The sequence below is a fragment of the Vitis vinifera genome, chromosome 14, assembly GCF_030704535.1.
Source record: "Vitis vinifera cultivar Pinot Noir 40024 chromosome 14, ASM3070453v1".
Lineage (NCBI taxonomy): Eukaryota > Viridiplantae > Streptophyta > Magnoliopsida > Vitales > Vitaceae > Vitis > Vitis vinifera.
This window is the reverse complement of record NC_081818.1, coordinates 20,795,402-20,813,705: the sequence shown is the minus strand read 5'-3', so window position 1 is coordinate 20,813,705 and position 18,304 is coordinate 20,795,402. Positions and strand designations below refer to the sequence as shown.

The window sequence follows — 18,304 nt, the reverse complement described above, 5'->3', positions numbered from 1 at the left end:
ATCACACCTGAGCCGCTGTTCCATTGGGACAGACATTGCGAATGCCCGATGTGGCAACATCGATGCATAGCTGGCAATCTGATGGGTTTATGGTGGCACGACACAGGGCGAGGGCTGTCACTGTCTGATTAATGCTGCCGGAGGTCGTGGTGGCGAAACCGCTGGAGGCAGTAGTGTTCTGAAGAATCTGGAGAGCTGTGTCTAGATTGGAAGGGAAGGTCGAATTAGGGGCGTAGTAAGTGGTTCCATCGCAGGAAGTCCCACGAGGGCCTTCATAGGCCAGTGAAAAGAGGGGAAAGAGGAAGATGAGGCAACACAGAAGTGGAGAAAACATTGTTATTGTATATGCAGTGTTGGATGTTGGAACTACTGGAAATGAAGGAGAATTATAGGTTGAGGAGTTAAAATTTAAGATAATGGGCATTTGAAATCTTGGACCAGTCAAAAAGAATGAAAGATAGTGGAGCGGTCAGAAATAATCAGCGGCTCTGACATTTTGTTCAACCTGTTCTCATATATCAGACGTGAGGATGCCGGAATCCCTGTTCAAATTAGGGAAGAGGAAAACCAAATACGGCAATATGTAAATTGACCCTTCGGTAATAAATCCATCCGACATGCAACATGTATAGTATAAAACTTTAAAATGCATGTCATAAACTAAAACTAATTCCGGGTTATGATTTTTATGCGGTAATTAAGAAATTAAATGATACACCCTTCTTGACTTTCCATTTTAATTTGACTAATGAGGTCGTTTGGGGTCCCTGCAATAAGAAAGAAGAGAGTAGAGGTGCGAACAATGATTGCAGCGTGAGATAAAAGTTTGGGCGCAAGTGGGAGACTGGAGAGACGTTCTTTCCGGTGTTAGATTTTTTGTAGATGAGAAGAATTCAACAGCCAAATAAGAGAAGAGTGTACCATGGTAGAATGGACTACGGACCGATTCATAAGGATAATGTCTCTGCATTAGGGTTCCAACTTGGAAAAGTTGATTGGGTAATAGCAAATTCAAGTTTCACCCAAATTAAGAAATAATCAATCAACCTCCAAAAAAAAAAAAGACTTATTCTAGTATTAATAAGTTAAAAATAAATTCATATTCTTGATAATAAATAAACCAATAATAAATTTGTATTTATTATATAATATTAATAATTGTTTAATATAATAGAGAACAAAATTTGTTGTAAGAGTTTTTCATATATAAAATGTTTTACAATATGATTGTATTTTGATATATTGTATAAAAAAAATAAATAAATAAATATTTTATATCAAATAAATTAATCATAATTAAAATAAGTATATATTGCTGAATTTATTTTTTAGTATTTAATAGACAACCTTATTACTTTTTCATTTGGTAATTATGATTAAATAGGATTTTTCTGACAATATTTCCTCTTCAAATTCTAGGAAACAAAAAAAAAAAATTAATTCTATTTAAATATGATTTTTTGTGCACAATATTTCCTAAACTTTTAAGAAACTAAAATAAGAATCCTACGAGATGTTTGTTTCTAGAGAAAAAAAAAATCTCAAATAATAAAATAATAAAATAATGATAATAATAATAAAATATCTAAAAGGAAAGGAAACATCTATATGGAGGAGTCTAGTTGTCAATTGATTTGAATGATATGGCAAGTAAAAGGACATTTTTGGGAATAATTGGATGACTCATTAAAAAATGCATATATTTTAAATTATTTTTAAATAAATAAATATGATAATAATTTAAATTTTTGGGGTTTTTTTTCCATATATTTTCATATTAGTGAATCAAATCCCACTTTTCCCATATAACTTGATACCTTTATAAAAAAATTTGAAAAGAAAATGAATATTAATATATAAGATAATATACATTATAATTTTTTTTTTTTAAAAAAAACATTAAATTGGATTCAGTTTAGGCTCAAATTGTTCAAACCTTAGTTCAAGAACAATCTAAATTGAGTTTAAATTGGAAAAACTTGACTAAAATTCACGTCAAATATTGAAAATAATTGTTCAAATTTGCTCAAACATGAAATTGAGTTCAAGTTGAGTTAGACCAACCCGCTCAAGTTTCACTCCTACTCAACATCATCACTTAAAATAATGAAAATATTTGAATGACATAAACTACGCCGATGAATCTGTAGGCTAGACTTCGGGTTTGTTTGATCTTCAATGATAACAATTCACCAATAACTGAGTGATTGTTGTGGAGGTTTCTCTCCCCTTCGTTGAATTGACAGTTTAATCCATTAAAGTCAAAGACAATGAAAGAAGCATCAATTGCCCCTAATATTTAAAATCCACATATGCATGTAAAAGGTGTGTGAGGAACAAAAAACACCACAATTTCTCCATACAACAAAGGATGAAGACTCTCATGTAATAGGTAGTGTGTGATAATTTCTCCTTACAATTTTTTTTTCTTATTAGTGTTACTTTATGTTGTTTTACAAAACTTTTTTGTTTATTTTCCTTTTCTTTCTTCCTTAAATAGCTACCATACTAGTGCTTGTTGTTTACCTAATCACATTATTTGCTTATTTTTTTAATGATGATTTAAATTTTATTTTTTATTTTTTATATTTTTACAAATTGCTTCTTTTTATCATAGAAAAATTGGGTCAAACACAACATCATCATCTACTCAAGATTCAATAACAAATTCAATGTAAAAATGAACCTACATGGGACCATGTTTTTTATGAAAGATACGTAAATGTTAAAAAGGTTCCCATATATTTGAATTGTAAAAAATTTGTGAAAGGTAGGGAAATTTATAGAGTGAAACAACACCTTGATGGAGTCAAAAGTGATATTGGACTGTATAAGTTGGTTCCTTCTCATGTTAGATTTTAGATTGAGAATTCTTTATTAGAGTTTGTAAAATTTGAAAAGGAAGCTTAAGAAACTTATGAATATGAACATCGATATGACCCTAATATACCATTATTTAAAAGGAATATGCAAAATATTATAATGACAAGTAATAGAAAAGGAAAAAAACTAAATAGATAAGTATTTTGCACTAAGAAGTACTCAAAGAGCTCAATCTTCCATTAAGTGTATACTAGCTAGTAAAGAAGTGATTTGGAAATTAGATAAGACCATTAGAAGATTCATTCAAGATGCATGTATTCTACTAATTTTGTGAGTACTCAGTTCACTTTAGAGTGATGTTGGATGTTACAACTATAATTGGTTTTAGATATAAGGGTCTAACTTAACATCAATTGTAGATTAAACAATTAAAGGATGCCAAGAATTTGATAAATGTCACCCTTTCACTATCAATGAGTTCATCATTAATAAGTTCTTGCACAATTTCATCAAAATTTTCGAAGTCAAAATCTTGTGCAGTAGCAAGAAGGCTTGTCACATCAAGCTATCACTATTTTTAGTAAAAGGTAAGTTTAATTCAATCATTTCCTCATTATCATCGACCATATAATATAAGGTATTTGTATCAAGTGAAAATTCATTCAAAACTTAAGTTGTTAGGTTAATGGGTTCACTTGAGTTAGCATTAAGATTTTTCATCTCAACATTCATTGTTTTTAAACTGTTCATCAAATTTGATTGGCTCTTCATATATTCTTTGAACACATCCTCCAAATTTTATTGATCTTGTGGAACCATTGAAAAACCAAAGAATGATTGCAATTGAGGAAGATCTCTAATTACCCTCGTAACTAAAGTTAACATTAGAATTCTCTATTCCATGATCAATTCATAACCAGGCTCATGAGTTTCTCTTGCTAGAAGATTATCGAGTATCATCATGACCATAGTTGGTTCCTTTTCAATAAAGCTTTCCACACTCGACATGTCTAGAACTTGACAAGATTTTTCAATTAAAGAATAGTAAAAACGGGAAATAACTTGCCAAGTTTCAAATACATGTGGTGGAAAGAAGTGTAATAACTCTAAATATCTTTCCCAACATTGACTTATTCCTTCATTCTCAAATTGTTTAAAATATGTAAGTGTTTTCAAAAGAAAGAGAGGTCTATGTAAAGAATTATACCTTTAGATAGGAGAAATATTCTAACAACCAAATTCAAAACCATAATAAGAATGATCAGTTATGAAGTTGCCAAAAGGTTGAGCATTGAAGGTGGAGGAAAGATGAATGAAGGAATGAAATAGTTTTCTCTCAATAATTTATACCTATGAGTAAGCTCAAAATTTAGGTGATCTCTTATTAATGTACAATCTAATGCATGCCTAGTAATGAGTTAGATCCTAATTGATTTGTAAACTAGTGCAGTTCAAGGTGTTCCAGCATGACCATAGTACCCGTTGTTTAGGTACTCCATTGTAGCATTTAAATTCTAGATTTTAGTAACATAACTTTAACAAAAATCTCAACATAAAAAAAGTGAAATAAAAAAAAACAAATATAAAACAAAAAATAATAACCTAATCTAACTTAAAAACAAGCAATTGATTTTTCAACTAAAAACAACTCAACAACACTGATCCTCGATAATGATGTCATTTTATTGGCTATAAGTTTTTGTTATAATTAAAATAATAAAGCCTAAATTAAATAATTGTTAGGTGATCTGTTATCTATTTGGACTTTAGGGTGAATGCATTTAAGATTCTAGGCATAAGGAAGCTATAAAAAAACATAACTTTGGCCATGTAAGGTGTGTTAGAAATGATACCTAGGGTTTATTCCCAAACCTAATTCATTTTGCAATAGATATCTCGAAAACCATGGGTCTTTCACCCAATGGCTATGTCTTTACTCTTTGGCACATGTGTAGGGTGACTACATACTTAAGATGGAGATAAATGAAGGCTAGGGCTCTCTCTAGAATAATAGAGTGAATAAAATGACTAATCTTAAACCCTAAGGGGTTTAGATGGCCATTCTTGTGGGGTTAAGTAACTTTGGCCCAACTTGGGCTTGAATCACTTAATTTAGCCCATTGGGTTCTAATTAATTTATTACCCCTATTGGGCTGCAATTAATTAATCAACCCAATCCAAAAAAAAAAAAAACATGATAATTAATCATTAAATCTTGTGCAACTTTGCACTTTTACCAAATATATTCATATTTCCTTCAAACCTTTGTGCCAACAAAGAGTATGAGCTTGAGCAAGTACCAATGGGACTCATAATAAAATACTGAATATCTCATAATTTAATTTTAAAGTTGACTCAATAGTCCAATAAAGAGAATTAACTACACTCCACTATTCTATGTCATTACATTGAGATAAGAATTAGTTAAATATAATTTAATCAATCCCTGACCTGCTATCTATTGGCATCTTAGATCTAAGCAATGGAAGTAATACTAATTTTGAAAAAAAAAATGATCTTTTAGGATTAAAGTACTAACTTTTAGGTTTGGATGTTCCAAACCTTAAATTCAAGTGTTGAAGATGACCTTAAAGTTGTTGGAAGTGCTGTAAACCCACGATCTTCCACCCGATGACACTCTTATTCTTGGCACACTTTCGATTAGGAGGAAATGAGGGTAGAGGCTATGGCTCTCTTTCTCTCTAGATGGTAGAAGACAAAAGTTATGGAAACCCTAACCCTTAGAGGATATTTATAAGGATCCTAATTAGGCTTAAGTGACTTCAGTCCATATGGGCTTGGGTCACTTAATCTAGCCCAAATAGGTTCTAATTAATTAATTAACCTAATAAGGCATACTAATCAATCAATTAGTTCAATCTAGAGACCTTGTTCACTTACCCTTATGCAACCTTGCATAATTACCAAAACATCCTTATGCACAAAAGTGAACCTAGAGTCAATCCGACCCTCATAATCTGTGTCAACAAGGTATATGGGCCCAAAACGAGGACCACTAGGACCCATAGGAGTATTGCATCCCTTATAATCCAATTCTGAAGTTGATTCAATATCTCACTACAAGAAATCAATTGAACTCTAGTATCTTATATAAATAACAACAAGAAATTACGTGCCTGAATTCGTGACCTACTATCCACTACATGCAAACTCCCCATGAACTGACGTATGTAATCTAACAAGATAGTGCTATCACCTATCAAGATTATTTCTCAAATCTCTGAGTTATAGATCCCACTTATTATGTGATTATATGACATACTCTAGCTCCAAAGAGCATTTGTCAAATTCTACCAAAGGAATTACTATGGCCATAGATTTCATGATCACATGTCCTTTGGATCACCCAAGGGGACACACTATCTCAATCCCATGAAATATCATGATGTCTCTATTGATAATACTTGTTACCACCAGTCTCCATCAACAATGACTCAACCCATAGGGATATATAACCACTTTAGGGTCTCACCCATAGGTTAAAACCTCCTATTGATTTTGGCACAAGCTCATATCATTTTTAGAAAATTTTGACTAATTCAACCTAAGGTAAACACCATAGAGAGAGGATGAATAAGGTGATGGTCTCTTTTTGCAAATTTAAATTATGTGAATATATATTTACATATAATTGTCTCTTATATTCACATAATTTATAATTGTCTCGACTAGTTAAGGTTCAACCTCGACTAGTTGAACAAGCGTTCTGGAGGAGAGAGAAGGTTTTTGCACTCCTCGATCGGTTGAGCTAAATAGGTTGACCGGTTCTTCATCCGATTCAATCTGTTGAGTTGTTTTTGGCTCAACAATCATCTTTTTTAACTTAAAATTTTTTAGAGAAGTTTGGAAAGTATTTGACACAAGGTTTTAGTTGAAAACACGAAATCATCCAATTTTAAAAGATTTAAAACAAAATAACTCTTGGATGATTTTGGTGCATAAATAAAAAATGTAATGCATGAAAAACCTAGTGCATCAACAACCTTACAAAGAGTTCTTATGAAACTTAGGTCTAGAAAAATACTTCTTTTTGAGGTCTTCTTCTTATGGATTTCCCTTTGGCTTGATTTTGTCTTTGTGATTGCCACTTTGGAAACCTTCTTACCTAATCACACTTGAAATATAATCATTAGTTCCAAATCTTGTTTTGTTACCATCAAAATCGAGATTAACCAAACCTTGGTTTCACACTTCTCAAGGTTGAGAGTCTATGCAGTATAGTAGTTTGGTAAATCATGACAATTGATAGCTTTGCATCCTAATTCACCATAGGTCATATCCAGTGTGTATGACATACACTAGTGCACACATCATGAGAAAGTCATCCCGAAGTCTAAGACAAGTCATCCTTCTAATTTGAAGGTGATGCATTGCCCATATCCATGAACTAACTATGGACAATTTGTCTACTTACAAGGAACCTATGACATGTATCTTCTATGCAACTCCTAATGCACTCAATTCATGTATAATGTAAGGGACATGGACTAAATGCTCAAATCAATGTCAATACACCAAAAGGATAGCAAGAGGATGGTTAAGTCTAACTTTGTTATTTCATGTCTTACTTTTAGGAGCTCAATCCCAACACTATCCATTATATGCAAAGTCCCCCTGAATTGGTGTTCATAATTAATGAGGTAGATGGTATCAATTAACCTCTTAACATTACCTCTACAATCCTTAAGATCTCTCTATTTCTCAAGCCCAAATTAAGTTAGAAACATGTTTAACTATTCTAGGCTTTCCTAAATCCTATGTGATTACTACCAAAAAGTGTTATTTTGTAGACCTAATTATAATGGTTTTAAGCACCTTTGAGTAGTAATCATATTCATTTAACCCAATTAATTCATTAAGGTCCTTAGTAATTGGTTTTAACCATTTTGTGGCAAGTTTACATGTTTTTATTAGCTTATGAATCAATTCAAGCATGCCAAATGATGGAGGAGCTACTTGGACAAGTTATGGCAAAGCTTTTGGAAGCTCAAATTCATGAAGAAACCAAGCTTTGGAGCTCCATAGCCCTTTGCCAAAGCCGTTCAAAGTATGCAAGGAGAGAGGAAAAACAGAGTGAAGAAAACAGAGGACAGTAGCTGCAGTCTTCTTTTGCACTTTTGGAGCACTTCCCGAAGTCCATTTTCTACATTCTATATACCATTTCAAAGCTCAAGAAGTCAAAAATCCAATTCTTCAAGCGGTGTGCGATTCAGAGTTGAAACGAAGAAGTTACAGCCACTGCAAATCAATCACTCTAAAGTGTTGCGAAATCACCCTTTTGTTGCGAGAATTTCGCAGCCTTTTTGTACAGTGTTGTGGATTTCCTTCTAAAGTTGCCCGATATATGCCGCAAGCTGGAAGCTGAGAACCTCAAGGTGGAAGCCAACTTCGCAGCCCTACGAGGATAGCTTGTTGCTGCGAAGTGATTTCGCAGCCCTTCTTGAGTGTCTGCGAAATCTCATAGACACCATTTTCTCCTGCGAAATGGTCCTTAGTGCTTCTCGATATTTGCCACCGACTCTTTTGGATATTTTTCTTTAGATATTTTTGTCTAAATTTCCATTTTCTCCTTGTATTCAGCCATTCATGTAATTCCTTAGCTAGGAAGTATCCAAGGAAGGGTAAATTACCTTCCTATATAAACTCTCTTGCATCCACTGTAATAGGGGGGAATCATGTAATATATGTAATCCATATCGATCAATATATAGAATATACAGAGCCTTGCTCTGTTTTTCCTTCTCTTTCATTTTTCATTTCTTTTTATTTCTAGCTAATCAAACTCTAAGGATTTTTCCTTAGAGGATGAGAAGCTAAGCTCTTCGTCTCTTGGAGTGAGGAAATCCGGGTAAGTTTCCACATGCATAATTTGGAAGTTTTGTTGTTTTAGTTTTTAATGAAGAGAAAGTGTGACCCGTTAATGGTTTTTATCTTTTTAGTTAACTTAAAACGCCTTTAATTCACCTGGGCCAACACTTGGTAAGGCAAGTGATTTCCGTCCATGGAGATGCACTAGTTTACCCCTTGTGAGCCTTTGGGAGGTGATTTGAAGGTAGGATTTTCTAGAATAGCCAACACTTGGTAAGCTTTTGGACTCCAAGGAGACATCCATTAGTTATCTCTTGCGAGCTTTTGACGGGTAATCCAAGGTTAAAGATCACCTTGAATGGCAAGTGTTAGGTGAGAGGTATGAGTCATTGCAAAGTGCATCAGTGAGAGGGATTTAGTGTTTGAACCCATTAATGGGAAACATCTGTACAACACCGGTTAGAGAATTAACTATATGTTAATTCTCTAATGCAAGGAAAAGAAACAAGTGACCGGAACTCCCTTTTTGTATGAGGAACCTAAGCCTAGTGATCTAAACTCCAAGAAACACTTTTCTTTGTAAGTAAAATCAGTTACTATTTTTGGTTAGCTTAAAACCAATCCTTTTTCATTCAAACATCTTTATGTTTTCTTTTAAAGCTAACCTTGAAATGAAAAGGCACCAATTCAACTTTGAATTAACATCATTTGTGAAGTGAAAACCCATCCCAGTGAACGATCCTAAAGCCATTATGCTATAGTAGCTTTGTCTTTGCTACCCTAGTATATGGTGTAATAGGTTATAAATTTTGTTGATTAATCCCTCAATCAAGGAGCACCAGCTGGACACGAATCAGCTGAGACACCAATTGGGCGCGAATCAAATGGCGCCGTTGCCGGGGATCGAACCTCGAATCAAATGGTGCCGTTGCCACTGCCGCTGCTAGGGACGAATCAAATGGCGCCGTTGCCGGGGATCGAACCCGGGTCACCCGCGTGACAGGCGGGAATACTCACCACTATACTACAAAGAAAATAGGGAGGAAATCAAAGGAAAGAAAAAGGGGAAAAGCATAGAGAAAGATGACTATGATTTTGATATAGATGAAGAACCACATAGGATAGTCATCAAGGAAGAATTGATGAAGAAACACATGCCTCCACCTTTTCTCCAAGCTTTGTATGGGAAAGTCATACAAACCAAGTCTCAAATGAAGGATGCAAACTTCATATGGGATCCGGGCAAGCTAAATCAGGAGCAAATTTTTTGATGGACTTAGTCTTTTTAAAGACTAGCTAGTCCATATCTTTTTGTTTTGTTAATTTCTTGTTTTAATTTTGATTTCAATGCTTTAATTTTGATTTCAATGCTTTAATTCTAGTTTGTTTTGATGTAATATAGGTTTTTGGATGATCAAAATCAAGAGGAATTGAAAAGAAATTGAAGGAAGTCTTTCGGAGCGAAAACGGAGCAAAAACAGGGGAAAAACAGGGATCTGCGAGATTTCGCAGCCTCTGCGAAATCGGCACTTTGCTGCGAAACTAGTTCGCAACCCAATTGCCCTCTCTGCGAAAAGTTTCGCAGCTGCGAAGCAACTTTTGGCACACGAGTGCCACTTCGCAGCACAGGAGCCCCCATTTCGTAGCTGCGAAAGCGGCTGCGAACCACCAAAGCATGAAATCCTCTATTTCGCAGGGAAAGCTCCATTGGAAAGGTGTTTCGCAGCTGCGAAGCCAACTTTTGGCACACGAGTGCCATTTCGCAGCACAGTACCCTCATTTCGCAGCTGCGAAAATGGCTACGAAAACCAAAAAAAAAAAAAAATTCGCAGCCAAAGCTCCATTTCGCAGGGTATTTCGAAGCTGCGAAACCAATTTTGGCACACGAGTGCCACTTCGCAGCACAGGAGCATCCATTTCGCAACTGCGAAACGCATTGCGAAGTGGTAAAGCCTGATTTCGCACCAAAAGTCCCATTCCGTAGGGTATTTGGCACACGAGCTTTGGCACATGAGTGCCATTTCGCAGCACAGTAACCCTCATTTCGCAGCTGCGAAACGGCTGCGAAGTTCCAAAACGTGAAAAATCCCAATTTCACAACCGCACCCCCATTTCGGCAATTGTTGGACACATCTCGATCACTTTTCGAAGTTCAAATTATGCATGCAATATCTCATTTGAAAGCTTGGGAAGTCACGAGTCCACAGCTTCAAACGGTGCTCGATTTGGATTTGAAACGGAAAAGTTATGGCTGTTTGAAGATGACTGTGCAAACCATGAACGGAAATGTCGCACCTCCATTTTGCTACTGTTGGACACATTTTTGAAGCACTTCTTGGAGCTCAAATTATGCATACAATATCTCGTTTCAAATCTTGGGAAGTCAGGAGTCCAACACTTCAAACGGTATGAGATTTGGAGGTGAAATGAAGAAGTTATGGTCGTTTGAAGACAAGCGCGCAAAGCTGAGCGCGAATTTCGCAGCCGAGACACCATTTGGAAGGGTGTTTCGCAGCTGCGAAACCACTTTTTGGCACACGAGTGCCATTTACAGCACAGTTCCCCTCATTTTGAAGCTGCGAAATGAGCCGCGAAATCAATTTTGGGCTGCGAAATCACTTTTAAGCTACGAAATGGGCTGCGAGAATTCCCCTCTTCTACGAAATCCACCCCCCGCTGCGAAAATGCTCCAAGCTTCAAAAATGGTCTGCGAAATTGCCCATTGCCTGCAAAATGACCTCCAAGTTTTGAAAAGGCTGCGAAATCACCTCCAAGCTTATAAATGGCCTTCAAATTGCGAAATTGACTTGCAAAATGGAGGAAGGTTTGCAAAAACACCTTACAAAGCCAAGAGAAGTTGCTAAAATGCCAATAGAGCCCTGCAACCATGCATATGAAGAGGAGAGCCCCGCGCACCTTAGGATCACACACACAAAGTCTCTCACTCCATTTCTGACCTCCTAAAACCATCAGAGCCCATAGCTTCAGCTGAGAGCTCCAGCTGAGGAGACTATGCCATCTAAGGAGACTACCAGAACAGAGGCCAAAGTCCTGATCCAACCCATTCAAGAGGCCACCACAGACGCATCAGCTCCATAGGACCTTACTATTACTTGATCATCTCTTTATTTTTTGGTCTTTACATATTATATTAGTATACATAGCTTTGTTATGATGTCTTATATTCTGGGATTGGATGCATTACTGATGATACATCATATATAGACATCATTTTTGTTTAAACTTGGCATTTTTTTATTTCCTCTACTCACTAACTCTTTTATGTTTTCTTTGAAACATGTGGTTTCTCCTATATGACTCAGACTCCATGTCACTCAAGAGGTACCGCTTCCTCCCTATTTTTCAATCGCTTTTGTCACATTGAGGACAATGTTCAGCTTGGTTGGGGGGAGAGTTGAGGAAGTAAGTATTGTTAATAATGATAAGTTATTTTGGTAATTTAGTTGCTTTTTGCTTAAATTTTAAAATTTTTGTTTTAAACTCCATGGATATTAAGGATTAACTCTCAAAATTAAATGAGAGAATTCGAGTTTCAACTTGATTACATGAATCTTAGAGTTTGTATTATGCTCTTCTAAAAGTTGATGAATTGTTAAAACTCCCATTGCATGCAAACTTATCTCTTCCACCTTAAGCTATTCGCACACACATACATTAGATTCCGGTTATAAGATGTGAAACTATCTCACCCTCTAAGCTTGAGAAATCATAATTTGACACCTTTAACCTCTCTTTAATAGTGTTGGGACACCTCATAAAGACCAATGAGTCTTTGAAAAAATAGAAAAAAAAAGAAAAAGAAAAAAAAGAAAAAAAAAAAAAAGAATAAACTTCTTTACTTGCCTTAAAACCTGAGCATGGTCCGAAGGGGTGGCGAAAGCCTTTAAAGCCTGGTGCCCTAAGCCTTTATTGGTTGGGATTCACCGATCCTCTGCTTGTTACATGGGTGAATTGGTTAAGTTTAGTAAGTGAAAAAAAATTGTGAATAAGAGGTGCGTTCCTAGCCTATCAAGAGATGGTTAATTTTGCAAAGCTTAAAGAAAGACTTAGGTTGGGGGGAGATGATAATTATCCATACTATACTCGGAAGCTAATCACATTAACACTTAGCTTTTAGTGGAAGAATTTGATTTGGATCTTTTGAGAGTGGAAATTCTTTTGATGCTTAAACTTGCATAATATCCATTATTTGTACTCTATGATCAAGTGAATGCTTTGACAACTCTTATTATAGGTTGAGTTTCACATCTTTATTGATCCATGGATGTCCATCATGCCACTCATATAATTTTTTGGAGTGATTTGCATGATCCCTTTTATGTATATTATTATAGTTTACTTAGTTTTTATCTCCTCCATTGCTAAGGGACTAGCAATGAGTCGGTTGGGGGGTGTGATTACTACCAAAAAGTGCTATTTTTTAGACCTAATTATAATGGTTTTAAGCACCTTTGAGTAGTAATCATATTCATTTAACCCAATTAATTCATTAAGGTCCTTAGTAATTGGTTTTAGCCATTTTGTGGCAAGTTTACATGTTTTTATCAGCTTATGAATCAATTCAAGCATGCCAAATGATGGAGGAGCTACTTGGACAAGTTATGGCAAAGCTTTTGGAAGCTCAAATTCATGAAGAAACCAAGCTTTGGAGCTCCATAGCCCTTTGCCAAAGCCGTTCAAAGTATGCAAGGAGAGAGGAAAAACAGAGTGAAGAAAACAGAGGACAGCAGCTGCAGTCTTCTTTTGCACTTTTGGAGCACTTCCCGAAGTCCATTTTCTACATTCTATATACCATTTCAAAGCTCAGGAAGTCAAGAATCCAATGCTTCAAGCGGTGTGCAATTCAGAGTTGAAACGAAGAAGTTACAGCCACTGCAAATCAATCACTCTAAAGTGTTGCGAAATCACCCTTTTGTTGCGAGAATTTCGCAGCCTTTTTGTACAGTGTTGTGGATTTCCTTCTAAAGTTGCCCGATATATGCCGCAAGCTGGGAGCTGAGAACCTCAAGGTGGAAGCCAACTTCGCAGCCCTACGAGGATAGCTTGTTGCTGCGAAGTGATTTCGCAGCCCTTCTTGAGTGTCTGCAAAATCTCGCAGACACCATTTTCTCCTGCGAAATGGTCCTTAGTGCTTCCCGATATTTGCCACCGACTCTTTTGGATATTTTTCTTCAGATATTTTTGTCTAAATTTCCATTTTCTCCTTGTATTCAGCCACTCATGTAATTCCTTAGCTAGGAAGTATCCAAGGAAGGGTAAATTACCTTCCTATATAAACTCTCTTGCATCCACTGTAATAGGGGGGAATCATGTAATATATGTAATCCATATCGATCAATATATAGAATATACAGAGCCTTGCTTTATTTTTCCTTCTCTTTCATTTTTCATTTCTTTTTATTTCTAGCTAATCAAACTCTAAGGATTTTTCCTTAGAGGATGAGAAGCTAAGCTCTTTGTCTCTTGGAGTGAGGAAATCCGGGTAAGTTTCCACATGCATAATTTGGAAGTTTTGTTGTTTTAGTTTTTAATGAAGAGAAAGTGTGACCCGTTAATGGTTTTTATCTTTTTAGTTAACTTAAAACGCCTTTAATTCACCTGGGCCAACACTTGGTAAGGCAAGTGATTTCCGTCCATGGAGATGCACTAGTTTACCCCTTGTGAGCCTTTGGGAGGTGACTTGAAGGTAGGATTTTCTATAATAGCCAACACTTGGTAAGCTTTTGGACTCCAAGGAGACATCCATTAGTTATCTCTTGCAAGCTTTTGACGGGTAATCCAAGGTTAAAGATCACCTTGAATGGCAAGTGCTAGGTGAGAGGTATGAGCCATTGCAAAGTGCATCAGTGAGAGGGATTTAGTGTTTGAACCCATTAATGGGAAACATCTGTACAACACCGGTTAGAGAATTAACTATATGTTAATTCTCTAATGCGAGGAAAAGAAACAAGTGACTGGAACTCCCTTTTTGTATGAGGAACCTAAGCCTAGTGATCTAAACTCCAAGAAACACTTTTCTTTGTAAGTAAAATCAGTTACTATTTTTGGTTAGCTTAAAACCAATCCTTTTTCATTCAAACATCTTTATGTTTTCTTTTAAAGCTAACCTTGAAATGAAAAGGCACCAATTCAACTTTGAATTAACATCATTTGTGAAGTGAAAACCCATCCCAGTGAACGATCCTAGAGCCACTATGCTATAGTAGCTTTGTCTTTGCTACCCTAGTATATGGTGTAATAGGTTATAAATTTTGTTGATTAATCCCTCAATCAAGGAGCACCAGCTGGACACGAATCAGCTGAGACACCAATTGGGCACAAATCAAATGGCGCCGTTGTCGGGGATCGAACCTCGAATCAAATGGTGCCGCTGCCACTGCCGCTGCTAAGGACAAATCACTATGCATAACAGAAAAATTACATTTTAAAACTTTAAAGGGATTTAGAAAGTGCTAATGAAAAATACAACTTAGATTCGGATGTTCTCGAAGCGAATCCACACGATGAAGATGAAGAACGAAGTTGTAGAAATCTCGTAAAATCAGAGTTTTCCACCCAATGACTTGAAACTTATCTTGACACACTTTCGATGAGGATGGGAGAGATAGTGGAGGTTATGGCTCTCTCTCTCTCTTTCTCTCTGGAGGTAGAAAATGACTATAGAAAAATTTTTGGAAACCCTAACATTTCAGAGGGTACTGATAGGTTCTTTATTAGGCTTAAGTGACTTGAGCTCACTAGGACTTGGGTCACTTAATTTAGCCCAAAACAAATCCTAATTGATTAATTAACCCAACAAAGCCTACTAATTAATCGATTATCCTAATCCAAAAACCTAGTTCACTTACCCTTGTGTAATTACAAAAATGCCTTTATGGATAAAAGTGAACCTAGACTCAATTCGACCATCATAACCTATGCCAATAAGGTATATGAGCTCAAAGCAGGGACGATTGGGACCTATAGGAGTATTAGCTCCCTTAGAATCTAATTCTAATGTTGATTCAACATCCCACTACAAATAATCAATTGAACTTCAATATCCTATGTAAATAGCAACAAGACACTATGTGTTGGGGTCTGTGACTTGCTATCCATTACATTCAATCTCCTTGTGAACTAATGTCTATAGTCTAACAAAGTAAAAACTATCAGTTTTTCAAGACTGCCTCTACTATCCTTAAGTTATATATCCTCCTATTATGTGTTCAATTGACATTTCTTAGTTGTCCAAGAGCTAATATCAATTTCTAATCAATAAACTACTATGACCATAGTTTTGATAAATACACCTTCTTAGGATCTTCCAAGGGGACACACTATCTCAATCTCATGAGATATCATGGTGCCTCTATTGAAAATGCTTATTGCTACTGAATTCCATCAACAATGACTCAATTCATAGGGAATATATGATCAATTTATGATTTCATCCATAGGTCAAAGCTATTGATAACTTAGCACAAACTCAATATTATCTCAAGATTGAGAAACAACACAATGAAACTTGGTGAGACCATGACTACTTGATAGTCTTAAGTCATGACTCACTATAGGTCATGTCCAATGTATAACCATACACACTAATGCACTCACCATGGGAAACTCATCTCAATAACTAAGATCATCCATCCTTCTAATTAGGAGATTATGCACTACAACCTCTAATGGGTTGCCTAAACCCACAAACCAACTATGAACTAATCATCTATTTGCAAGGAACCCATGACTTGGATTTTTGGTGCAACTCGTGATGCACCCAAGTCATGTACAATGCAAAAGATATAGGTCAAAATGGTTATAATGCATGGAAATAGGATAAATAAAAGTGATCTGAAACTTTATTAAATAAATAATAAAAATCCACATTTTTATCACATTATATCATGTTTTTAACGGCTCTATCCTAACACTTACTTACCATAGTTTCCATTAGACAATAGTCCCTTTATTAATTAAACGCTGAAAATGTTTTCCTTCATGGGGACTTTGATGAAGAAATGTACATGTTTCCTTCTCCTAGTTACAGTCGATAGAAGATAAATTAGTATGTCAATTGAACAAGCTTCTATATGGTTTGAAGTAAGCATTGCTCAATTGGTTTTCTAAGTTTTCTATAACCATTCAACATGTAGGCTTTCAATAGTTTTAACCAAATTACTCGTTATTCACACGAATCTTAGAAATGTTTTTTACTGTAATTTTGGTATATGTTGATGACATGGTGATTACGAGAAATGATATTTCTTCTATTGAAGTCCTTAAGATATTTCTTCATAATTTTTTTTTAATGAAAGATTTGGGCAAATTGAAATATTTTCTAGGAATGGAAGTTGCACAATCAAAACAAGGAATCTCTATTTCTCAATGTAAATGCACTTTGGATATACTAGACAATATGGGTTTGCTTTGTGTTTCTCCAACGACTTTCCTTATCAAGCAAAATATCAAACTTACACCAAGGACAAACCTTTAAATAATCATTCTCAATAAAAGAGATTAGTTAGTTGTCTCATTTATCTTAACATTGAAAGACTAGATATATCTTATTCAGTTCATATTCTTAGTCAATTTATGCAACAACCACAAAAACCACATCTTGATGTTGCTTTTTATGTCTTGCAATATTTAAAAGGAGCACTTGACTAAGGCTTGATGCTTCTTACATAAAATGCCTTAGAAAATATGTTTCTTAAAATGAGCACTTGTCTAGATATTGTGATGCAGATTAGGCAAGTTGTCCTATCACAAGAAAATATGTGATGGTATATTATGTATTTCTTGGTAATTCAATTGTATCTTGGAAAACTAAAAACCAAGTCACTATATCTCTCTCATCTGTTATAGCAAAATATAAAGTTATGGATTCTATTACTTGTGAATTTACTTAGTTAAGATACCTTCTTGAAGATTTGCAAATAACTAGTTTAAGTGTAGCAAAATTAATTATATTATGATAATCAAATAGCTTTGTGCATAACAACAAATCTAGTTTTTCATGAGTGGACTAAACACGTTGAATTAGACTTTCATTTAGTTTAAGAGAAGATTCAAGTAGGGCAGATGTCAACATGTTTCACACGTCATCTTCAAGTTTTTTGACATATTAACTAAACCTTTGAGTAAAACAACTCTCTATTCACACTTCTGCAAGTTAAGGATTCTAAACATTCATGCTCCAACTTGAGGGGGGGGGGGATTAAAATTAGTGTTGAGAAGAAAAAGGAATTTGGTTATTTACCATTTTTCTTACAACTGGTTGCTACAACATTGCCTAAACTTATGCCAAGAGGATTGCAACTAGTATTTAAATTCAAATTTGATTAGTTGATTCATGGGATTTTATCCCTTTATTGGAAGTTGTATTGTATATATATTTGGGACTGGTTTATACACAAATATCAAGAACCTTTCACTTTTCTTCTCTGTGGACAAAGGCATTCTCTGCCAAACCACGTATAACATTTGGCATCTTTTTATTTCTTTATTTTTAACATTATCAAAATTAATTTCTTAAGTTCTTTATGGATTTAAGAAACAAGAATTTGAATTCCAAAAGTAAATATAAAAATTAATTAACGAAACAAGAGAAGACATTGGGCTTTCTTATGTTGTTTCACTCTTTGAATCA

The 18,304-nt window shown here is 35.2% G+C and overlaps 1 protein-coding gene across 1 annotated transcript; it reads right to left on the bottom strand.

Annotated features, from left to right (window-relative positions):
- Position 1: 1 nt before the first annotated feature.
- Positions 2-334, bottom strand: LOC104881602 (cysteine-rich repeat secretory protein 55-like). Its single transcript, XM_010662186.1, has one exon. It carries the CDS (start codon positions 332-334, stop codon positions 2-4), a length of 333 nt encoding a protein of 110 aa, XP_010660488.1.
- Between the last annotated feature and the right edge of the window lie 17,970 nt (positions 335-18,304).

What these genes read in the sequence shown, in the direction of transcription:
- LOC104881602 (XM_010662186.1), bottom strand. Translation starts at nt 334, where the DNA reads ATGTTTTCTCCACTTCTGTGTTGCCTCATCTTCCTCTTTCCCCTCTTT.